At 38.6% G+C, this 21,237-nt stretch overlaps 1 protein-coding gene across 3 annotated transcripts in view; it reads left to right on the top strand.

Annotated features, from left to right (window-relative positions):
* Nucleotides 1-21,237, top strand: part of ATE1 (arginyltransferase 1) — an 82,499-nt gene that overhangs the window by 45,551 nt on the left and 15,711 nt on the right. For all 3 annotated transcript variants that reach the window (XM_080348010.1, XM_080348009.1, XM_080348008.1), the window contains one exon: nucleotides 16,255-16,375. In XM_080348010.1, the coding sequence (XP_080204136.1) occupies nucleotides 16,255-16,375 (121 nt within the window). The remainder of the gene's footprint in view (nucleotides 1-16,254; nucleotides 16,376-21,237) is intronic.

Genomic DNA, 21,237 nt, shown 5'->3' with positions numbered 1-21,237 from the left:
TTGCTAAACCTGATGACTGCCGTCATGTCTCTTCTTGTCCTTCTCTAAGTTTTGCCAACCCAGCGAACCACCCACCAAAAACCCCCTCAGTTCCTTCTAATGTTTTCTCCCGCTGATGTTTTGTAAACTTCTTGTTATTCTTTATGCACTGTAGTGGATTTTCATCAACTGATGCGTGTGTATCCTAGAGAACGAGGTCTGAAATTAGGCTTTCTCTCTAGGGCCCTCAGATGCTGAGGTCAGCTTCTGCCTTTGGTTTGTATAACATGAGTTATTTCCTTCAGGGTACTAAAGCAGGTAGTAGGCTCTGGAGGCAAAGAAAAAGGATGGAAAGGAGGAAAAAAAGGGAATTGTGCAATTACAAAGTTTTCAAGATGTGCTAAATTGGGACTTGGGCTGAGTTATTTTTAGTGCCAAGGCTTGTGACTGAAAGCACACGTGTAATATGCTCTTGAATCTGTCTGACGTTAATTCTGGTTTAGCTAAGTCTCTGTTAAAAGTTGCATTTTGTCTTTCAGGAGAGAGTATTGAATTAAATGAGGTGAAAAAACATAGACGGTTTTACGGTTGTTCCATACAGTGCCTATGGAGATCTGGATGAGTTTTATCTTCCTTATTGTAGTAAATTATTATTGATTGTATTATAGTAAATACTGGAAGTGACAGCTTGAAGAAAGTATGAAATGAAGAACGAAGGAAACCCAGAGCAAAGATTCGTTAGCCCTGTATTGCAGATGATGGTAATTAATGGTGTTTTCACACCACCAGCATATCAGTAGTAGGGGAGGAGCTCTCTTCATTGCAGCCTGTGGTTACCACCAACATATTGAGATGCAAGTGATTTAAAATCGAATCTATGTTATTTAATGGGTGTTGGAGGCAGTAGTTGAAGTTTGGGGTGGGCTCTGGGAGGGAGCTGCGTTTGCACATGGACCAACATGAGGGCACCGGAGCTCTGGGGGTTGCACAGACCCCAGGCAGAAGGGTCAGTGGAGAAGTGAAGTATTTTTGTTACAGCTCCTTAATCTAATAAAAACAATTCCCAAAGGCTTTCAAAGGTGATCTTATTGGGGAGGCCTAGCGAGGCATGGGAGCTAGGTGAACTGTTGTCTTTTGAGCATGAAACAAAAAAGCCACTGCAAAATGCCCTTGGTATTTCCAGACGCTGCCCTGAGGTTTCTGCTTATCTCGTGAGTTAACCACTGCTGGAAACTTTGTTTTATTTGGTAGTTTTCAGCTGAATAACTGAGCTGTTCTGGGCCCCTCAGTTCCAGCAGGACAGGGAACTGCTGGAGAGAGTCCAGTGCAGGGCAACAAAGATGCTGACCCGAGTGGAGCATCTCCTGTGTGAGGAAAGGCTGAGGGAGCTGGGGCTCTGGAGCTGGACAAGAGGACACTGAGGGGTGACCTCATTAATCTTTACAAATACATTTAAGGGTGAGTGTCAGGAGGATGGAGCCAGGCTCTTCTCGGTGACAACCAATGATAGGACAAGGGGTAATGGGTTCAAACTGGAACACAAGAGGTTCCACTTAAATTTGGGAAGAAACTTCTTCATGGTGAGGGTGGCAGAGCCTGGCCCAGGCTGCCCAGGGGGGTTGTGGAGTCTCCTTCTCTGCAGACATTCCAACCCGCCTGGACACCTTCCTGTGTAACCTCATCTGTGTGTTCCTGCTCCATGGGGGGATTGCACTGGATGAGCTTTCCAGGGCCTTTCCAATCCCTGACATTCTGGGATTCTGTGTGAATGACTGAAACTGGTAAGAGCAGTTAATTTTGGGGTTCCTACCAGAAAGGTTTCAGGGGACAAGATCATCTTTTTAATAGAATATTGCACTGTTTGCTTCCTTCCCCTTCGTTGTTTGGAATAAAAATGTTTTCAAAACGAACACTGAGCTAGAATGACAAAAAAAAAAATAGGATATGAAAATGACCCCATTGTCAACTAATTGAAGAAGAATGGGTTTGTGAAGCAAAAGTACACAGGAACCAAATTCTCTGTTCGCCCCAACACAAATGCGCTGTTGTTTTATGAATGGACAGAAGACAAGATGAGCTTTTTGTTCCACTGATTTAATTTATTTATTTAAGATATTGAAGCTAGTGTTCCGAAGGGTTACTTAGTGCTAATATGGTCAGTAAAGTTGATCCGGGATTTATTTTATGAATTAATTTTTTTTTTTTTTTTTTGCATTCTTTCCACTTTAGTCTTTACCAGCTGCCATCGTGTGGCTTGATATTAATTGCTTTTAATTATCTTCCATTCAAGGTGAAAAGAGAGGAAAGCAGAGAGAGATATTACAGTATATTTGAGTGAAGGGTGGTTGCTACTCTTTGCCTCCTCCATTTATATTTTAAAGGGACAGTGAAGGATGCTGAGTAAAAAGCTGTAGTGCCGGCTGAGAGCTGGTCCCAGTTTGGGTGATCTGAGGGTGCTGGGCAGGGAGATCAGCTGGGAAGGTCTCCACAGGGAGAGGCTTTGGGGATGCTCCACCACAATTCCCACCAAACTAGGTGGGGCATTGAGAAAGGATCCAAAGGACAGCCCCTGTGCAGCCTCAATTATTTCAAGATGGTGTTTTATGTATTTCTCATAAATCGTTGTGTGCTTCTAATAGATCTCAATTTGTAAGCCCTGACTGCAACTTTATTTTAGAAGACAAATGAGTTTCTTTCTCATAACTGTTGTCTGTTTTGCTTTGGTGCTGATGATGGTTTAACAAATCTATAAGCACAAAATGATTCTGTGTCAGTAGGGAATGGTAAAGAAACTCTGTATGTTAAATGTCTTCTCGACCACATTGGTGACTGAATTGTCAGTCTTCAAGTGCACAAGTCTTGTGAGGAGCAGCTGAGGGACCTGGGGGGTTCAGCCTGGAGAACAGGAGCTGAGGGGAGACCTTCTGATCTCTGAACTGCCTGAAAGGAGCTTGGAGCACGGAGGGGGTTGGTCTCTTCTCCCAAGTAACAAGTGATAGGATGAGAGGACATAGCCTTAAGTTGCACCAGGAGAAATTTAGATTGGATATTAGGAAAAAATTATTCTCGACGGGGTTGTCGGGCATTGGAACAGACTGCCCAGGGCAGTGGTGGAGTCACCATCCCTGGAGGGGTTTAAAAGGTGTTTAGATGAGGTTCTTAGGGGCATGGTTTAGTGCCAGAGTTAGGTTATGGTTGGACTCGATGATCCTGACCTTCCAACCAAAATGATTCTATGATTCTATTCTACGCTTGTACTAACAGCCCCACCTTCTGATGAAACTTTAAATTCTAGTGCATTTACCTCTTTGTGATGTGGGAAGAAGTTAGTGGGATGATCCAAGTAAACAGATAATAAAATTCTTCACACCAATACCAGTTAAGTTGGTAAAGTTGTAAACTGCTACAAAAGTCCCTCAAAATCTCTAGTGCGCTGTATTCTGCGTTAAAATGGGCTTTCTTTAATCCTCTAGGCTTGGTGGTGGTTGCACGTCTTTAGAGCAACAAGAAACAAGAACGAGTGTGAACCTTCTCCCGAGAGTCTCTTAAAACTGCCAATATTGCTCCTTCCCTGAGGTTTATGAACTTGTTCTGGGTTTACAGCCAAATCCTTGGCTCCGGGCTGCCTTGGCTTGCTTGGACAGTGCAACACCAGCAGAAAATGTCCCTCAAGGGGCCACTGGAGACCTTGGGGCTGGTGGTGGGGCTGGATGTGCCACACTTCTGCCGAGCCCGGTCCCTGCAGCTTTAAATGCCACCAAGGCTGAGCTGCCCTTTAGATGTGTAGCTCTGGATTAAACTTCCATGTCAGTATTTATTGGCCTATGATGCTAAGCATTCAAATATTTATTATACTTTGCTCTCTATTTTTAAAATGTGTTAAAAATGCACAGAAGTGCCCGAAACTGCTTTTGTCTTTCAAGGTAGGCATGCACTCAAATACAGTGTGGAGCTTTATTGATTTTAAAATAAAGCAAAGTGATTGCCTGGGCAATTTAAAAATTATTTTAACTCTGAAAAGCAGGGATTATAAACTGTTAGAATGTCAACAAAGTGCTTGGTGTTTTGTTTTTTTTCTTTAAGCAAAATTCAAATTTTAATGCCCTCTCTAATCCTATATTTGGGTATGCGTTTAATATACTCTTGAATCACTAGGTTTGGGTATGACCAGGATTAAATGCAGCATATGGTATAGTTACTGATTCCAACCCATTCGCCTTCAAACCAGTTTTGTTTTGTGGAGGTGATTATAAAGAAAATAGTTTCCAAACATCTGGCATTAAGGGAAAACTAGAGTGTTGATGTTTTGGCTCAAAGACTTTGGGGATACATAATGTTAAACGATATGTTTTCCAAAACATGCAAGTAGACATTTGTGTACCTTTTAATGGTAATAATTTGGATGAAAGCATAATGGTGAATCTGTTCTAACCAACTATGAGAATGGCGTTGGGCAGTTTTACAGAGCCACAAGCATGCCCGTGTGCATTTACATGGCTAATAGATGCCAAATCTGCATGCGGAATTACCAGGACAGAATTTGCTGGTACAATTTCATTTTGTTCACTTTTGTGTAAGAAAAATGCACTTGCCTGACAAGAATTCCAGTTCTAGAAGTTCAATATTTTGGTTATAATTAAGGAGACAGAATTCATTAATGTAAGGAGTTTGAAAACAAGTTGAAATAACACATTGAAAGGATAGAATTATTTTTACTATAGTATGTCCTCAGGCAGTTGTCCTTCCCTGCAAAATAGCTTGACAAAAATTCAATACGTCTCTTTATCTAGCCATATTTTCTATGTGTTATTCTTACGTTTGTTTAGTTTTGGAGATTACAAACCACCAGTTCTCTGGTGACAGAACGTACCCGTTTTTGCAGTGCAGAATTTTGCCTGTTTTCGAGGCGGTGAGATCAGTGATGGTTTCGGCTCCGCAGGCTGAGCCGGCCCGAGGTGCAGCCGCAGTGTCTCCCGCCCAGACCCAGCACAGACGGACTTTGTTTACCACTTCTCCTCTCCCAGCAAACAAAGCCGACTTGTTTAACAAACACCCCACAAACAAAACAGACCTAAAATTAGACTGCTTATTTCATGAATGAAAATTCCCTATGAAAATAAACACTTTTAGGGACAAGAAAGTTCATTTAAAGCGCATTCTTTCAGTCCAGAGTTTTCGTACAGATAATTGTTGATGCTTTGTATGGATAGCAGTTGGTTTAAGTTCTAACATATGCTTGCAATACTGTGGTAAAGCAAGCCTTTTATTTATTCATTTTTTAATCTGCAGATGGAGGAGACACAAGCAGGTTTAGATGTTTTGGCAGACGCGTGTTACTCTATCCTGATCATATAAATTGTCGACACTTAAGGCAACGATCAATCTCGGTGTTTATTTTCTCCTTCAGATTTTTAATTTGAATAACATCTTTTTGTGTGTATGGATATATTAGCTTGAATTTCACATTATTATTTAGTCAAGATCCTGAAGAAATGAAGTTTTCACTAATAAGTTTTCCTGTGCTGTTTTCTTCATTTGTCCTATAACTTTACTCTTTTCTACTATGCTAATATTACTGTTAACACCTATTTGTTTGTATGTACAACTGTTAGTGAAGTAGTTTCTTGGATATTGGGTTGTCTATATTTCAATGTTGAACCACTAAAGGTAAATTATTTGGCTTTTACTCAGTTTTTTTATTGCTGGACTTGAAAAAATATGTCAAGTGTACCATATGTTGATAGAAAGCTTTGAAGTACAAAATCATATATACTGTTCTGAATTACCAATGCAGAATATTATTGCTTGTTCTTAGATGTATGAAAACAAACAGAAGTAAAAAAAGAATGGCAATTTTTAAAGTGACGTTGTTTTTTGACATGATTTAGTTGCAAAAATACCATAAATACTTTTGAAACTCCCACACAGCATATCTTAACCTAAAGCCAATGTCTCGCGTCTAAACACCTAAATAGGAGTATATTCCAACTCATGATTATCCGTGTTTCACAATTTGAAAAGCTGTCAATTAGTCTAGTGTTTATTATGTCTTCAAATATTCCACAGACTGAGTCAATAGCTGAGCATGAAGTGTGAAATTATTTATTCAGTATAAGGCTACCGGCAGCCCAGACTTTCCTGGGTAGGTCTTATTTTCTTGCCCTCAGACTCTTGTCTGGGCAGATTTTTATCAAGTTTCATGTGTTTCTGGCTGAATTTTTGGAAACGCCATTCGAGGCTGTAATGGGGAGTTTGGTTTGAAGATAGACATGTAAGCAAGAAATAGTCAAGAGGGTTAAAAATACAGAAAAATTCATGGCCAGTTAGAAATAGAGGTTTCTGTGCACCCTGTCGATGCACTGGAGTGAAGAGTTTTATCCAGAAGCCAAGAAACTCTGGTTGGGTTGAGCTGCAAGAGTGATGCTCGTGTTACACATGTATAAAAAGAGTAAATTGGAGACATCATAGATACCTGAAATATAAATACTGTATCTTGCTGTAGAATTTACCTGTGTCATCCTTTAGAATTATTCATTGCTTTAAAACATGAGAAAAATCAGATTTGAGTGGGAGCCATATGAGGAAGGGTTGCAGGTTTAGGCCCCGTTTCCTTCCATTAGGAAGCCTTAAAAAGTTAATTTGCGTTGGTTTGCTTTTTGGTACATCATAATCACAGTCGGTGCTTTTAAAAAAATTAATAATTAAAAAAATTGTGCACTGAGCCCTCACACCCGTTTCTGTTGATGGTTTAGTCCTGGTGAATGTTAATGTTCTGGTTCCCTGTGCAGCTGTATAGAAAAATACTTTAAAGCATGCTCACTTTCATTTAAATTGTATTAATTTAATTTCGTGTTTGGAATATTTTTTTTTGTATTAAATAAATATGGTCTGTGGTGTTTTTACTTTGATAAGTAGGTAGTAGAAGCCTCTGACTGCGCATTAATTTAGCTTTCCTGTGGAGTGTGTCTGTAATCTGTTCTGTTAGATATGACTCCAGCTAGTGAGGTATTAATGAATGTTTAAAGCTATTTGATATCAACGTGACAATTTTGTATGTGTAAGTGTAAAGCGTGAGTATAATATATTAGGTTGTGTATTTTTTTTTTGCCTGCAATTACTGCACTTCATGTTAAATATAAGAAAATACTTCTTTTCACACGTTTAATGTAATGATCTCAAAAATTATTGTCAGTTTATGGCACCTCTTCAAGAGAAAGATATGGGATCCACATGATTGAAACACTCACTACTTCTTTCTTTTTTCCACTTCTCACAGCTGCCAAAATAAACTCCTTTTGAGCAAGACCTAAGTCAACATAGTTGGTGTGTCTCTAATGCCGCATTCCTCTTGAGGCCCCTACTTGGGTTTTATCTTTGTGTCATAGTTTTTTTTAATCTTTCTTTCCAAGTTTAACGCTAAGATCTCCATAAGAATTTCTGAAGCAGATTTAAAATAAACAAGTTCAGTTTTGCTTATCATAAATTTTTTATTCCACGAGACCTTTGTTTTTTGAAGTAAAAAGGCAACGTGTATTACATTTTTTCCCTGTAATATACTTGATTAAAAAGTTGGCTAAAATACAGAGAAGCTAATATTCATCAAATGTACGAGCTTAACTCTTCTTTCTCACTGTTTTCCACTCAAGTTTTCCCAAACTGTGCTACTTCTTTTTGGACTCTTAAGTAGCTTCTCCATGGGCAAGATGGACACCAGCTGCAGAAGTATGGCCAGATGGTACCATCTTTAATTAGCTTGTTCCCAACTGGATGTTTAATGGCAATTTCCACTAAACATCGCATGGTTTTATATATTTTATTTAAAATCACAAAATCTTTCTTTCCTGTAAATTTTTTGAACGTATGGCTCTTGTAATTCCATAGGGAATCTCAGTGTCTAAATATCTACAAATACACCCTGAATTTGAAACGTTCTTTAGAATTTCGGTCTGGTGTTGACGTCAGTTTAGTGTCACTGATACTAAATATTAGTCAATGAGAGAGATAAAATAGCAATATTTGAAGCTACGCAATGTTTTAACGTTCTTGGTGACTGTCTCTGGAATTCCAGGCAGGAATGTAGTGTGTGGTTTTCTTATAAGTACCACCCCATATCAGCATCTTATTTTTGTGTGCCAAACACAAGTTTTTGTAGCAACACTGAAAGCTAAGCTTAGTTTCAGTAGTCTGTTTTAATTAAATGTCATTGTGTACAGCACAGATCAGCAGATATAAGCAAAAAGGCAATACTACTACTACTACTACTACTACTAATAATAATAATAATAATACAAGGAATCTTGGGAAGTACAAAAAGGCAAAATAGATACATCAATAGTTAGATGTTGTAAAAGTACTTAGAAAACATGCTTAAACAGTGACCCTGATGTTACATAAGCTTTTTTGAGTAGCTACATACTTGTAATATTTCTCTTTGTTTCTCAGTTTCAGGAGTTCTATTCATACTTGTCTGTCATTAGGATATTATTATTTCAGCTTTAGATAAACAGCCAACTTAGGGCAGTTCAGAATCCATAAACTTGCTGTTTCTGTCATCGAAAGTATCGAACCAGGGTACAATATTCTCCTTATTGGTCTTGAAGGGACCATTTCATAATGTTTTGTGCTTTGTCTGTCCAGTATGAAATGCCATATCCTTACATTTTGCGCTGTGAGTTATCGTTATCACATGGCACATATATAATTACAATTACTTATGTAATTTTCCCAGCATTTCCCAATGCTTCTACTGTATAAACTAGAAATTCTGGATAAATACGTTGTGTTGAAGAAACAGTGGAAATCTGGGGAGTCAGAAGTGAAGCTGAAGAGGAATCCATAAGGCTGAATTTTGAATGGTTTTCCCCAGCTCTCTGCTACCACAAGGGGCATGAAGTTGGGGTTGTTTCAGGTAATAGCTTGTAAAATGCTCATGCAAATTCAGCAGAGCGGTAAACGTAAAACTTGTTTGTATGTGTCTCTCAGTCTCTTTTTCTAAGCCAGAAAAACAAAGGAGTGAGAACAGGTATGGGGTGGGAATAGGCACAGATGTTTTGTGGCTTGTGTCCAAGTTCAGAAATGTTACTGTACTCTCGACACCCATTACCTTGAGTAAATCTCAAAATGCGAAGAATATGAACATAAAAGACTGGCAACTGCCCCCCTTGCATAAGTTATCTTTAAATTATCTTTCCATTAAATATGTGTTTGTCTATCTAATGATCAAGGAGATGTTAAAAATATAGTTTTCATGATGTAATTCCTGAACACAGAGATGTTTCTCTTTTGTGCAAGCCTAGTCACTGCTTTATTTCAAATATAGTGGTTTTAATATGGGGACTTAGGATAGCGTGCCTTTAGTGGCTTAGAACAAGCAATGGAAAACTCCAATTTGCTGATCTTTATAAAGGAAAAAGAACAAGCTCTTGGAAAGAAGTCTTGGAGGAGAGAGCAACGCCTGAATGTGGTTGGTGGTGTATGCCCAGATTTGTGTGTTATCTTTAGCTCTGGACATTTGCGTCCCAAGCTGGTAAGACAGAGACGATAAGTGCCAGCCATAATAATTGCTGTTAATGTTTAAACTGGAAATCAGAATTATCTAAACCAGTGCTTTGTTGGCTCCTTGGGTGTCGCTGATGGCACGTTTGTGTATTGATGTGCCGCAGTCACATAAGCATCCCCAGGCCTCCCTTTGCTTGTTGTACTTGGTGAGCAGAGGGAAGGGTAACATGGGCATATAGAAAGAGGGAGAAGAGCTGGACAGAGTTAGAGACTAAAGGGAAAAGGAGAAAAAAACCCAGACTGTCCCGATTCTTCCATTTTTTTCCTCAATTGGAAAGCAATTTTTTCTCTAGCAGTCCATGAGCCTTTTCAGACACCTTTTGGCCATTTTTCAGTATCAAAAGCAAGCTAGAAAGTGTTAAATATTTCAGATTATATTTTTGGAAGAGGACAAGGTGAAAGCAACTATTTGGACTGTACACTGAGTTATGAAGATAGCAGAATTGAAACAATTCAGGAGATTCCTAGGTATATCATGTGCTGGGAAAACACAAATACTTTCTGAAAGTATTTTAAGAGGGGAAAATAATATTTCTTTATAAGTGCTTCTGTCCAGGCCACCATAACTACATCAAGTGCTGAGATTTACTTAAAATCTGAATGAAATTTAGGAGAAATTTAACTTAATCGTATTTTTGTGGTGAGTTAAGGGCATGCAGACAGTTAATGGCCAAATAATGACATGATAGTTGTAGGGTATCGAGCATGAATCTTGGCTGTCTTCTTTGTTGTCTTTTACTTATTATTTTAGTCTTTTTTGCATTTACCTGAGATATTTATCTGAGGTACAGTATGAAAACCTTCTGAAACACAAAAATTTTTGTATATTGACTGAAGAACAGCTAAGCATTTATATGTAGTCAGTATTTGTTGGAAACGATTTGTTTCCTACTAGTTGTAAGACACATAGGAGACAAGTGCTATGACTGTGTTCTCCTTGGAAATGTTTTATCATTAATTATTTCTGTTAATATATTATATTGAATTGGGAAATAAGCAGAAAAGAAGTGAAAGCTGGCAAATTATGCCATTGCTTTGTCAGTCACTTTGAAGGTTGGGATACATTTAAAAAAGCAAATAACTAATGTCGTGACAAATTAATTGAAATAAGTAAGTATTGGTACACTTCTATTTAAAATACAGCTTGAAATATTTGCATTTTACTTATAGGAAATCAAACAATATGGGAGAAGGTGAGCATTTGCTCTGCCTTTTGGTATTTGAGATGTGTTGGGAAGCACATTACAGCTCCCTGGCTGGCCTGTGAAATTCCCATTGCACAGGCTTTGTGCCTCTGATAATGTAACTAAAAGAATGAGAATCAGCCCAGCGTTTTGAAGAAGGGATATTTCCCTTGCACTTCATATATTTCTCAAAAATAGTTTATGAGCTAGAAAGTGAATTTTGTTTGTTATTCGTAACATCTTTTAAGGATTACAATGCATTATTCTTTGATAACAGAAAGGTGGCTCAGCTCTCCAGGTCGCAACTTGTGGGCCCTAAAAATTGCATAATTAATTCAAATTTTGCAGTTTGAATAAAAATTTTGTTTGATACTGGCAGTGGAGTATCAGGCAGTCAGTTTGCATGTGCAGCTGTGAAACCTGCGGTTAACTCCAAATAGCATTTATCTATTCACACAAACTATACATTGGCTGATGAAACTCCTTTTTGGTATATACTTTCTTGTATGCTAAATACATTTGGTGATAACTTGAAGTCTCTAGCCATCTCTTATTGATAAATAAAGCTGCTTGGATGGTTCCATTTGTATTCATCTTGGGTTTTTTGCAGCCTAGCACGGGCCGACCCACGTCTGTGCAAACCTTGCAGTGAGGGTGACTTGCCAAGGGCTCTCCTGGGGATCGATAAACTCTATTTTTGTTTATCTACCGAAATTGGGGGGCAGGGGGCTGCTGTAGAGCTTTGCTGATGGGATTCCAGCGGGGTTGTCTTTCAAGGAAAAGACTGAATTCAATAAACCCGCGGTCTGTCGCGCTCTTTCTCGGGCGGCGCTGCCTGGCTCTAATGGATTGATGTGGATAATTTGGGGTTATTTTCTTTGTGTAGTCTGAGAGCTTCTTTTTAAAGCAGCTGGCTGGAAATGGAGATGAAGGCAGTCTTAATTCACTTTTAATAAAAGATCAATGGGTTTATTGTGAAAAAAAATAGAATACAGATGTAAACTGTACCTGATAAAAGAATTAAATGTATGTTTAACCTTCCTGTTTTGTTTTTCCAGTGCTACTGGTGCTTGACCTTCTTCATTTTTGAGATTATTCTCTTTCTTGGTAGTTTTACGTTTTAAATTTTACTTAGACTAGAAAAACAAACTCTCCTGGTGTTTTTCATCTCAAGCGCTTACCAAATCCCTCAGATTTTACAAAATATTTAAGAAGTAATCTCCAGACTAAAGTCTCATTAAAACGTTTGCCCTTCCTGTGGAACAAAAGTTCAGAGAAGTTCTGGTCGGTTCTGATTTGGAAACTGTAAAACAAAAAATATCATGGTGTGAAGTATTAATTTAGGCTTGGCGGCCTCACTGTAAAGTCTATTTCCAGAAGTTTCCAATTAAAATGCAGCATGTCTAATAGTGTAAGGGAAACCACCTTAAAGGCTCTTTCTTTTATATTATATGCACCCCAAACATTAGTGAAAATAAAATATCATGGAGGTATTTTTTTATTAGAGTCAAGTTTATATTGCAGTGAGTTGACCTGGTAGAAGAAACCATCTACTCAGGAGTTCCATAGCTGTACTAATTTTCAGTATTGCATTTTAATCAAACCATTTGATAGGTTAGTCAGATACTTATAAAGATGTAATTTTTCTTTTGGTTTTCTTTATTATACCTTGTGTTCTTCTGCTCCTTAAACAAGTTTGGATGTTTTCCCCCTGTCTCAAAGGAGAGAAAACAAAATTGGAAAGAGGACAGATTGAATGGGATTGTTAAAGGTATGGAATGGCCTGTGTGAAAGGAACGAGTAAAGAATTTAGTTCCCTTCAGGCCAATGGAGATACCACATTTATCTGTAAAATCATGGTGATAAGGCAACGATTGTTCACAGCACTTCTGTAATAGAGGTGGGAATGGTAATCAAGCAGAACAACATTTTGCAGGTTCAAGTAAATGAAAGCAGTTGTTGAGGATTATTCAATGGCAAAATGCATTATTGTTGAAGTTATCTACTTGTGGAAGGATCTGTTGGAGGTCAAGAGAGTTCTGGCAGAGTAACGCTATGTGCTTTTATACTTTCTGTAAGTTTTCACTGAGTATTTTCTATTGATGGCCGTAAGAGACAGAATATTTGGCTGTCCCATGGACACCCGGCATGACCTGCAGTGGCCATTCTCGTGTTATAACAGCTCAAAATGTGTCAACATTGTGTATCAACAAGGATGTTTCTGGATGTCTGTGAAAATTTTAAACAGCATCAAAAATAATGCAATTTTAGGCAAATGTATTTTTCACTTCAAAAAACATTTCAAAATAGCACATCTTGTGCCTTGCTGGATATTTCTTAACAAAATGTAGATGTGCGGACAGAAGAAAAATGGGCAGTTGTTTTCTGTTGAGAGAGTGAATTTCATCAGCAGGTGGTATTGGGTTTAAGAAGCTGGAACATAATACAAGTGCTTAGAATGATCTGTAAGGTGATACTTATTGTTGAAAATCTTGTAGTTAAGTATTCCTAGGATGTTCTGGGCAGGATAAACAGCACTACTGTGCAGGAACTTCTGTATCATGAGATAAAAGAAAGCAAAATGTTTTCAGTTGTGGGTTTTCACAATAGGCTGAATTGCTTCTGAAATGTATGCTAATTTAAGCTGAAGCCAAAGAGAAATTATTTTCAAAAACAGTTTTGCAAACCTGGTGAAGAAGTTCTGCTGTGATAAATAGCTCTGCGGCAGTTCTCTGCAGGAGATCCCCTTTCTAGTTTGGATTTATGTTGGGTGTATACTGCAAATCAGCAATAAGAAGAATAAGAAGGAATATAAATAGCATGTGTAGAGGCAATTTTTTTAGATGATGTAATACTTTTAGGGGGAATAATGAAATGTGAACATTTTCTTGAATTATAGGTGCTTCTGGAGGAGGCAGAATCTGGCTGGTTCTCAGGTTCAGATTTTTCACAGTCACAATAAAAGGTTGGGTGGGGGAAGGCGAGGTGGATTCATTGTTTTCGTGTTGAGTTTAACATTTTTAAGAAAGTAAGTGAATTGAGAGTAAGTTCTTCGGGGACAAAAAAGAAGAGGACAAAACCCACAGGAATTATTGCATTTGATTTAACAAATTCTGTGGATTTCCTTTTTAATTCTGTCAATATAGAGACAGTGGCCATGCTGTTCATTGGGAAACTCACCTCTGAATGTCTTCGTGTTCCCTCTTCCTCCACAAATGAGTCATGGGATGTGGGTTTAACTAGTAGAGTAAATAAATTGCCTTCATATCATACTTCTAGTATGTTTGGAAATACTTTTAGAAACGGGAGGATATTGAGGAGCATCAATAGCTTGTTTGATTTTTTTACCTCTAATTACATTTTGTGTCACTGATTGGTGTTGCCTCTTTTCTGTGTGTCATCACCTCAGCCTCACACATCTCCAGGGAAGTTAATTAACAAGACTCTAAATTTGGGGAGAAGAAAACATCTGAAGGAACTACCTTAGACCTATTTCTTCCTTTTTCCTTCCAAAGTAGGGTATTTTGATGCCTGAAATAAATACTGAGTCTACAGTGATGGATTGGATAGTCACATTTTCCCGTTACGGTTTTGCTCAGTGCTGAAGAATCTTTGTTATAACCAAACTAATGCTGAAACGCAGTTGATTTTATACATCCTGTTTTATGACAGAATGTGACATTGTAGAAGTAATTGGGAACTTTAGAATAAGGCTGTGTGGTGATATGGTTTTCATGCATGGGATTCATAAGTATGATATATTTCAAGGTGTAGGGACAGTAATTTCTAGGAAAACAGTAAGTGACTGAGCAATCATTGCTTAAAATGATGACTAAGAGACACATACCTTTCAGCTGTTCCTGTTTAGATAGCCTAACATTTCAAAGCGGTTTATTTAATAATGTCATTTCCATTCTCTGGCTTTAGAGGCTTTTCTAAGACCTTGAGGTTTAAGCTTCTGCATGGAGTTGGAGGAATATTGTTTTAACTTAGTACAGAAATTTGCATTTAATTAAAAACAAAACAAGAACTGTAGTTACAAGTCAACTGTGACTATTTTTCAAATGAGACTCATTTCAGAAAGATACAGCAGGTATTTGATAAGGTTCGGAATGAAGCTTTTTATGTGGACAGCTATGACATTGTTTTTATCAGAGGTAATTTATGTATTTCTTACTCAACAGTTTGCAGTTGGTGGGAAATACATAATGAAAAAAACTTAGTTCTACTGTAAATATTGTTGAGTGGAACAGTAAGAGAATAAAAGGAATGGGGAATCTCTTCAAACATTGGAAAAATGGTTCTTCTGATTCTCCAAAGTTGGGTGTTGCTGCATAAGGTGTGTCTAAAAGAAGAATAGCAAAGCTTGTGGATGCAGCTTTTAAAAATGTCTTTATCACCAGGCTGTAGTCGCTGTTATTAGATCTGTGTCCCTTCCCAAATGCTGGTTGGCTTCATTCAAGGCCGCTTTACCTTTTTTTGTAGTAGAAGTTGGAAAAAAATCAACTTCATATCAAGACAATCATCTTCATTACTTGTTTAAAGTATTTGATATGAAGAACTCTTAATTGCATCACTGCAGTGTGACTTAATATAGCGCCCAGTCTTTTAACTGTTGATTCAAGGCCTGTATAATTGGGATCCTTAAACTTTTTCATTCTATGTATTGTATGCCTGTTTTTCAAGCTGATATGTGAAATGAATTTTCAGTTTAAAAATTAATCGGGTATTTCCACCACACGGCTCTGGATGTTGAGAGGGTTTGGGTTAAATGAATGATGTCTCAGAGACAGATTTTTGACTTAAGTTACAGGCCGATGAATAATCGTATTTTAAATCAAACGAAGATCTGGTTAGAGGAGGTTATTATTGCTGAGGTGGTGATTTTCTGTGTAGCTAAAGGGAAAATAATTACAACTGTTTATTCTCTAGGAATGTCTGCAAAGAATATATTTTAAATAAATCAACAAAGAATGGTGGAATTTCACTAATCATTACCTGTAAGCTATTCCAGGAAAAAAAATCCATAAATTAAAAAGAAAACGTTACCATTTAAGTAGCAACGACAAAATGCTCTATCACTAATGCAATAAAAGTAGCATCCTGCTTGCTGTTAAGTGAGGTTTTTTTTTTAGTCTCCATTATTTGCTTGAATGACCAACACTTGAGACAAGCTGCTTTTGGAGGTGCTGAGTTCTTTAGTGTTGGCACCAGCTCAGCAGAACTCCAGAGGACAACTTAAATACAAAGTGTCAGTAAGCAACGCCAAAACTTTTGTAGTTCATCTTGGATACCGTAAAAATGTGTTCTGTTAATTTTACATTTTCTTCAAGTGCCAAGGTTAAGTTTGTATCCTGGAGATGGTGCTGAAAATACTGTGATTTCAGTTGAGCTGTTCCTGACGCATTTGCTGTAGATTAGATTAAAAACTATTCCTTGTTCATGGGAAAATCTGGAAAGTTGTAGCCAGAGTGTTCTTGTGCAACTGGTATGACTTATTTTATTTTTATTGTATTCCTTTTCTCCTTTCCAGGGTCAGTACAGGCCCTCGGACTTGTTGTGTCCAGAGACGTACGTCTGGACGCCTATTGAGCGATGTCTGCCCCTGCTCGAGCAGTCGAAATACTGTCGATTCAACCAGGATGCAATGGCAGGTAAGGTTACCAGTAATGATAGGTCTGTAAATTGGCTGTCTTGTTTTTATCATGCGTTGGCATCATCTGCTGCTGAAATATTATGCAAATCTATACAGGATAAAAAGTTGAAAATTAACAATTCCTCCAGCAAGGATTAGCAAATAGAGAGTTTTATCTTATAACAGCTAAACTGAGGGAGTGCGGTCTGGATGATCAGGTAGTAAGGTGGACTGTGAACTGGCTGAAGGGAAGAAGCCAGAGAGTCGTGGTCAATGGGGCAGAGTCCAGCTGGAGGCCTGGATCTAGTGCAGTGCCTCAGGGGTCAGTGCTGGGGCCTGTGTTATTCAATATATTCATCAATGATTTGGACGAGGGAATAGAGTGCATATCAGCAAGTTTGCTGATGACACCAAGCTGGGAGGAGTGGCTGACACACCAGAAGGCTGTGCTGCCATCCAGAGACCTGGACAGGCTGGAGAGTTGGGCGGGGAAAGTTTAATGCAATACAACAAGGGCAAGTGTAGAGTCTTGTATCTGGGTAGGAACAACTACAGGTTCTAGTATAAGTTGGGGAATGACCTATTAGAGAGCAGTGTAGGGGAAAGGGACCTGGGGGTCCTGGGGACAGCAGAGTGACCATGAGCCAGCACTGTGCTCTTGTGGCCAGGAAGGCAAATGGTACCTGGGGTGGATTAGAAAGGGGGTGGTCAGTAGGTCAGAGAGGTTCTCCTGCCCCTCTGCTCTGCCCTGGGGAGACCACACCTGGAATATTGTGTCTGGTTGTGGTCCCTCAGTTCCAGAAGGACAAGGAACTGCTGGAGAGAGTCCAGCACAGGGCAACAAAGATGCTGAAGGGAGTGGAGCATCTCCCGTGTGAGGAAAGGCTGAGGGAGCTGGATCTCTTTAGCTTGGAGAAGAGGAGACTGAGGGGTGACCTCATTAATGTTTACAGATATCTAAAGGGTGAGTGTCAGGAGGATGGAGCCAGGCTCTTCTTGGTGACAACCAATGATAGGACAAGGGGTAATGGGTTCAAACTGGAACACAAGAGGTTCCACTTAAATTTGAGAAGAAACTTCTTCTCAGTAAGGGTGACAGACACTGGCCCAGGCTGCCCAGGGAGGTTGTGGAGTCTCCTTCTCTGCAGACATTCCAACCCACCTGAACACCTTCCTGTGTAACCTCATCTGGGTGTTCCTGCTCCATGGGGGGATTGCACTGGATGAGCTTTTGAGGTCCCTTCCAATCCCTGACATTCTGTGATTCTGTGTAATTATATTTGTTATTCTGCACATGAACAAAACTCAACAAGTAATTGTTCTTCCACTTAGATTCCAGTTGGCTGAATGCATAAAGAAAGGAAATTAGAATCAATACAGGGAAATGAAAGGGCAGGAGCAACTCAAAGGCATCCGCTGCTTTTCTTAAGGGGCAAACTGGCAGATTTAATGTAACAATCTGTCCGTGAATTTGAAGAATACAATGTACAGCAGAAACATCTTAAACATCTTGGGGTAGATGGGATGTAGATTTTTACGTTATGTTAAGTAGGTACTTAGTGATTTGCCAGGATGGGACGGTTAAAATATTACTGACCAGAACATAATACAGTAAAGATACTGTAAAATAATGGAAAAAAAATACATTTACTTGCTTTAGCTACTGACTCTGTGCGCCAATTGTAGACCCCAAGGGAGCCGTGTTAGAAGATGCCTGGTGTGGTCCTTGGGTGGAAACCAAAAAACTGATTAACTTCTTTTATTAATTGCAATTGGCTGAATATCATCTTTTCAAAACTTTTTCCCCACTGAATAACAGTTGAGAAGGGTTGTGGTATTATTCAGAGATGTCAGTGATTAAGCTCATAATGCCATGGTCTGCATTTAGCCATCATGAAACAGATTTACGTGTCTCTAAGTTTGAATAGTCTTCAACGGCTGCTGCTTGCTTTTTATTTTTCATGGCTGTAGTTTAATAAAATTTAATTTAATTTAATAAAATTTTCCTTCACTAGCTGGTTAGCTGTTGGAAGGGCAGGATGTAGGTAAGTAAAAGGAATTTGAAAAGAGGTGACCACTTATGCAGGATTGTGAACTTCTGGTGAAACTGCTTCAAGTTTCTTGCTTTTCCTCATCCCATGCACGTTTCCATTTGTGCTGTGATTCGATTGCTCAACGGGAATAGTGAAATAATGATGCGTCCTAATTGTAAATGTTCTACAGTACTGACATGAAATACATTTCTAGGTGTAGATGCTGATTTAAAAGTTTCAGCAGCAGGATGGTGTTCTATGTAAGGTTCTTTAGAGACTGTGCATGTAGCCATGCGATGCGGTGGGAAATAGATGGGGGAACTTGGGTGCTTTTGGAAAAGCGTATCTGTCACCACGGGGAAAGCTTAATACATAAGAGATTTAAATGGGTGGTACATCCAACTATATCGGTAGATTGATGAGATAAAACTGGAAAAAAAAATGTCAAAGGTAAGAGGAAGGAGGGAAATGCTTTTGGAGGCCAGTGGTGTTCAAAACATGCGTTATTCACTAAGAAGTGCATTCATTTAAGTGCAAAATTACAACTAAATTAGTGCCTTTGAAGGTGTTAACCCCATACAAGCAAAGGGCCGTCGTCTTCTCAATTCTGTGAAATTCCTGTGGCATACCACGCATTTGGAAACTGCAGGATATAAAACTTTCCATCGTTATCAGCAACGGATATCTCGCTCCAGACACTACTGGAACTGTGACTTGTGTCCTGTGGTTTAAGGAAATTAAAACATAGCTACACGTTGAAATGCACTGGACCTACTGTGAGCTTATAGGCACTGGAGGTTTAAATAGTTGCTAGCTCTGAGGAAGCTATTTCTCAACAGTAAAATCAGTTTCCTTCTTAATTCTTCACTCTCCACAATAGTCAGTAATGTGAGTTTAATGAAGTTACAGTGAATTTAAAAAAGAGCAACAGGAATGATGGTGGGCTTTATTCCTCTTGAATCAGTTTTCTATAATACAGCCCGTAATTATGTCAGTTAAGTAGGGCATGATTTATCAGGAGTGGGACTTCAGACATAGAAACGGGGCAATAATCAGATCCAGTAAACAACTGGGAGAAATAGTGTAACTTGCATTGCTGCCTGGGGCAATAAAACAGTCCCTGGAAATAGCCATCCTCTAATATTGTCTGTAATGTCAGAAAATTTCTGAAACGTTACCTCACACTTGTTTGTTCATCATGTTTGGCAATTTTTGAACTTCTTTTCCCTCCCTTAAAAAAAACACCAACAAACTAATAAATTTACCAGTTGCAGGTTATGAAAACGTGTTATAGACCAGCAGCAAGTGCTGCTTCAGGAGAGGGTGCTCTGTGCTCTGGCTTTACAAGTCTCTGCAATGTGGAAAGGATTTCTGAGTATTCATACACATTGCATTGCAGAGCTCCTTCCCATAACCAGATTTATTTTTTCTTTTCTGAAGTATCAGAAAGTATTAATTGGTATTTGTGGAGGATTTTTGCCTGTTTTCCATTATGTGGTTGTCCCGTGATTGAGCATTTTCAAATGGGTTTAAAGTGTATTGTTTTCCATCTCCCACTCCTCTGACGTTGAATACTTTTGTTAACAGTTGGAGAACGACGAAGAGAGGACAGGCAAACTAAACAATGTTCTTAACTCTTTATACCACAGAGATAAGTCTAAGAAAGTATCTAACAGTTCATAAAAAAAATCATAGGAACGATAATAACATTTTATTGTTTAAGATGGAAAATCATGGGCGCCTGATGGTTGAAATAGGTCCAACTCTGTAATGCTTCTGGCCGGTGTAATGAAATTCAGCCTTACTTAACCCCAAAGCACTCCAGTCCTACAGAGACAACGATGAGCTCTTGTACCAGCAAACGCTCAAATCTGATACTTAAATAAACTGCTAATGGGCTCCTTTTGTGCAGTTCCTAACATGTATTAAAAAGCATCAGTTACTTCAAAAAGAAAAATTGCATAGCAGCACTCAGACAACATTCATGGATGAAAGGTCATGTTTGTCATGTATTCTTGCTTTTATAAATCACTGGTTTTGCCTAAATTACTCGTGCCCCAGAACAGATTTGTCATTTTTGTTGTCCGTTCAATTTGAAAACTTCAGAAGACCTGGCATCATCTTATAAATGGGAAAGGTTTGTTAGGTTTCCGATGTTTTTATTATTAAACAGCAGCCAGTCATTTACTTACAAATAAATGAGCAGTTAGAGAGGTACGGCAGTAATAGAGGCTTTGGATACTCATGCATTCTGAAAATTGAAATTGTGCTGAACTGCATTTACCAGGCCATTAGCCTTTACTTTGTAAGGATGTGAAATGGAGCTGCAAGTACAGATGGAATTATGTTGAAGAAAAAATAAGTTAATTAAAAGATTGCTGTGCAGATAAATACTTGTCAGTCACTTTGACAACATATTGAAACCGATGAGCAAAATTTGGCCACATGAAAGCACCTGCTAAAATATTGCTGGGCATTGTCTGTCTGTCACAATATTCATCTGAAAACTGGTCTTCAGGGTTTTGCTTCATTGGTACTTTCAGTAACAGCTTTGCCCCATGGAACAAATGCAGCATGAAAAGAACTAGAAATAATTTACTTGGTATCCTGGCAATACTTCTGTCCTTCCACTTTCCATTTTTTCTGACACCAGCGCACTGACATGTCTTGTTTTTAACATCTGTTGAGAATTTCAGTTTGTTGCTCCTGAGAAAACCTGTGAAAAACGTCTTCGTGAAGGAGGGAGAACCTTCATGAAAATCTGCTTTTGGGATGGTAATTAAATTAGTGGGAAACTTCAAATCTTTTTTTTTCCCATCACCACTGGGATGTCAACACCTTTAAGAAG

Source organism: Nesoenas mayeri (genome assembly GCF_963082525.1).
Source record: "Nesoenas mayeri genome assembly, chromosome: 7".
NCBI lineage: Eukaryota > Metazoa > Chordata > Aves > Columbiformes > Columbidae > Nesoenas > Nesoenas mayeri.
Note: the sequence above shows the minus strand (reverse complement) of the source record. Positions and strands in the feature narration are given on the sequence as shown.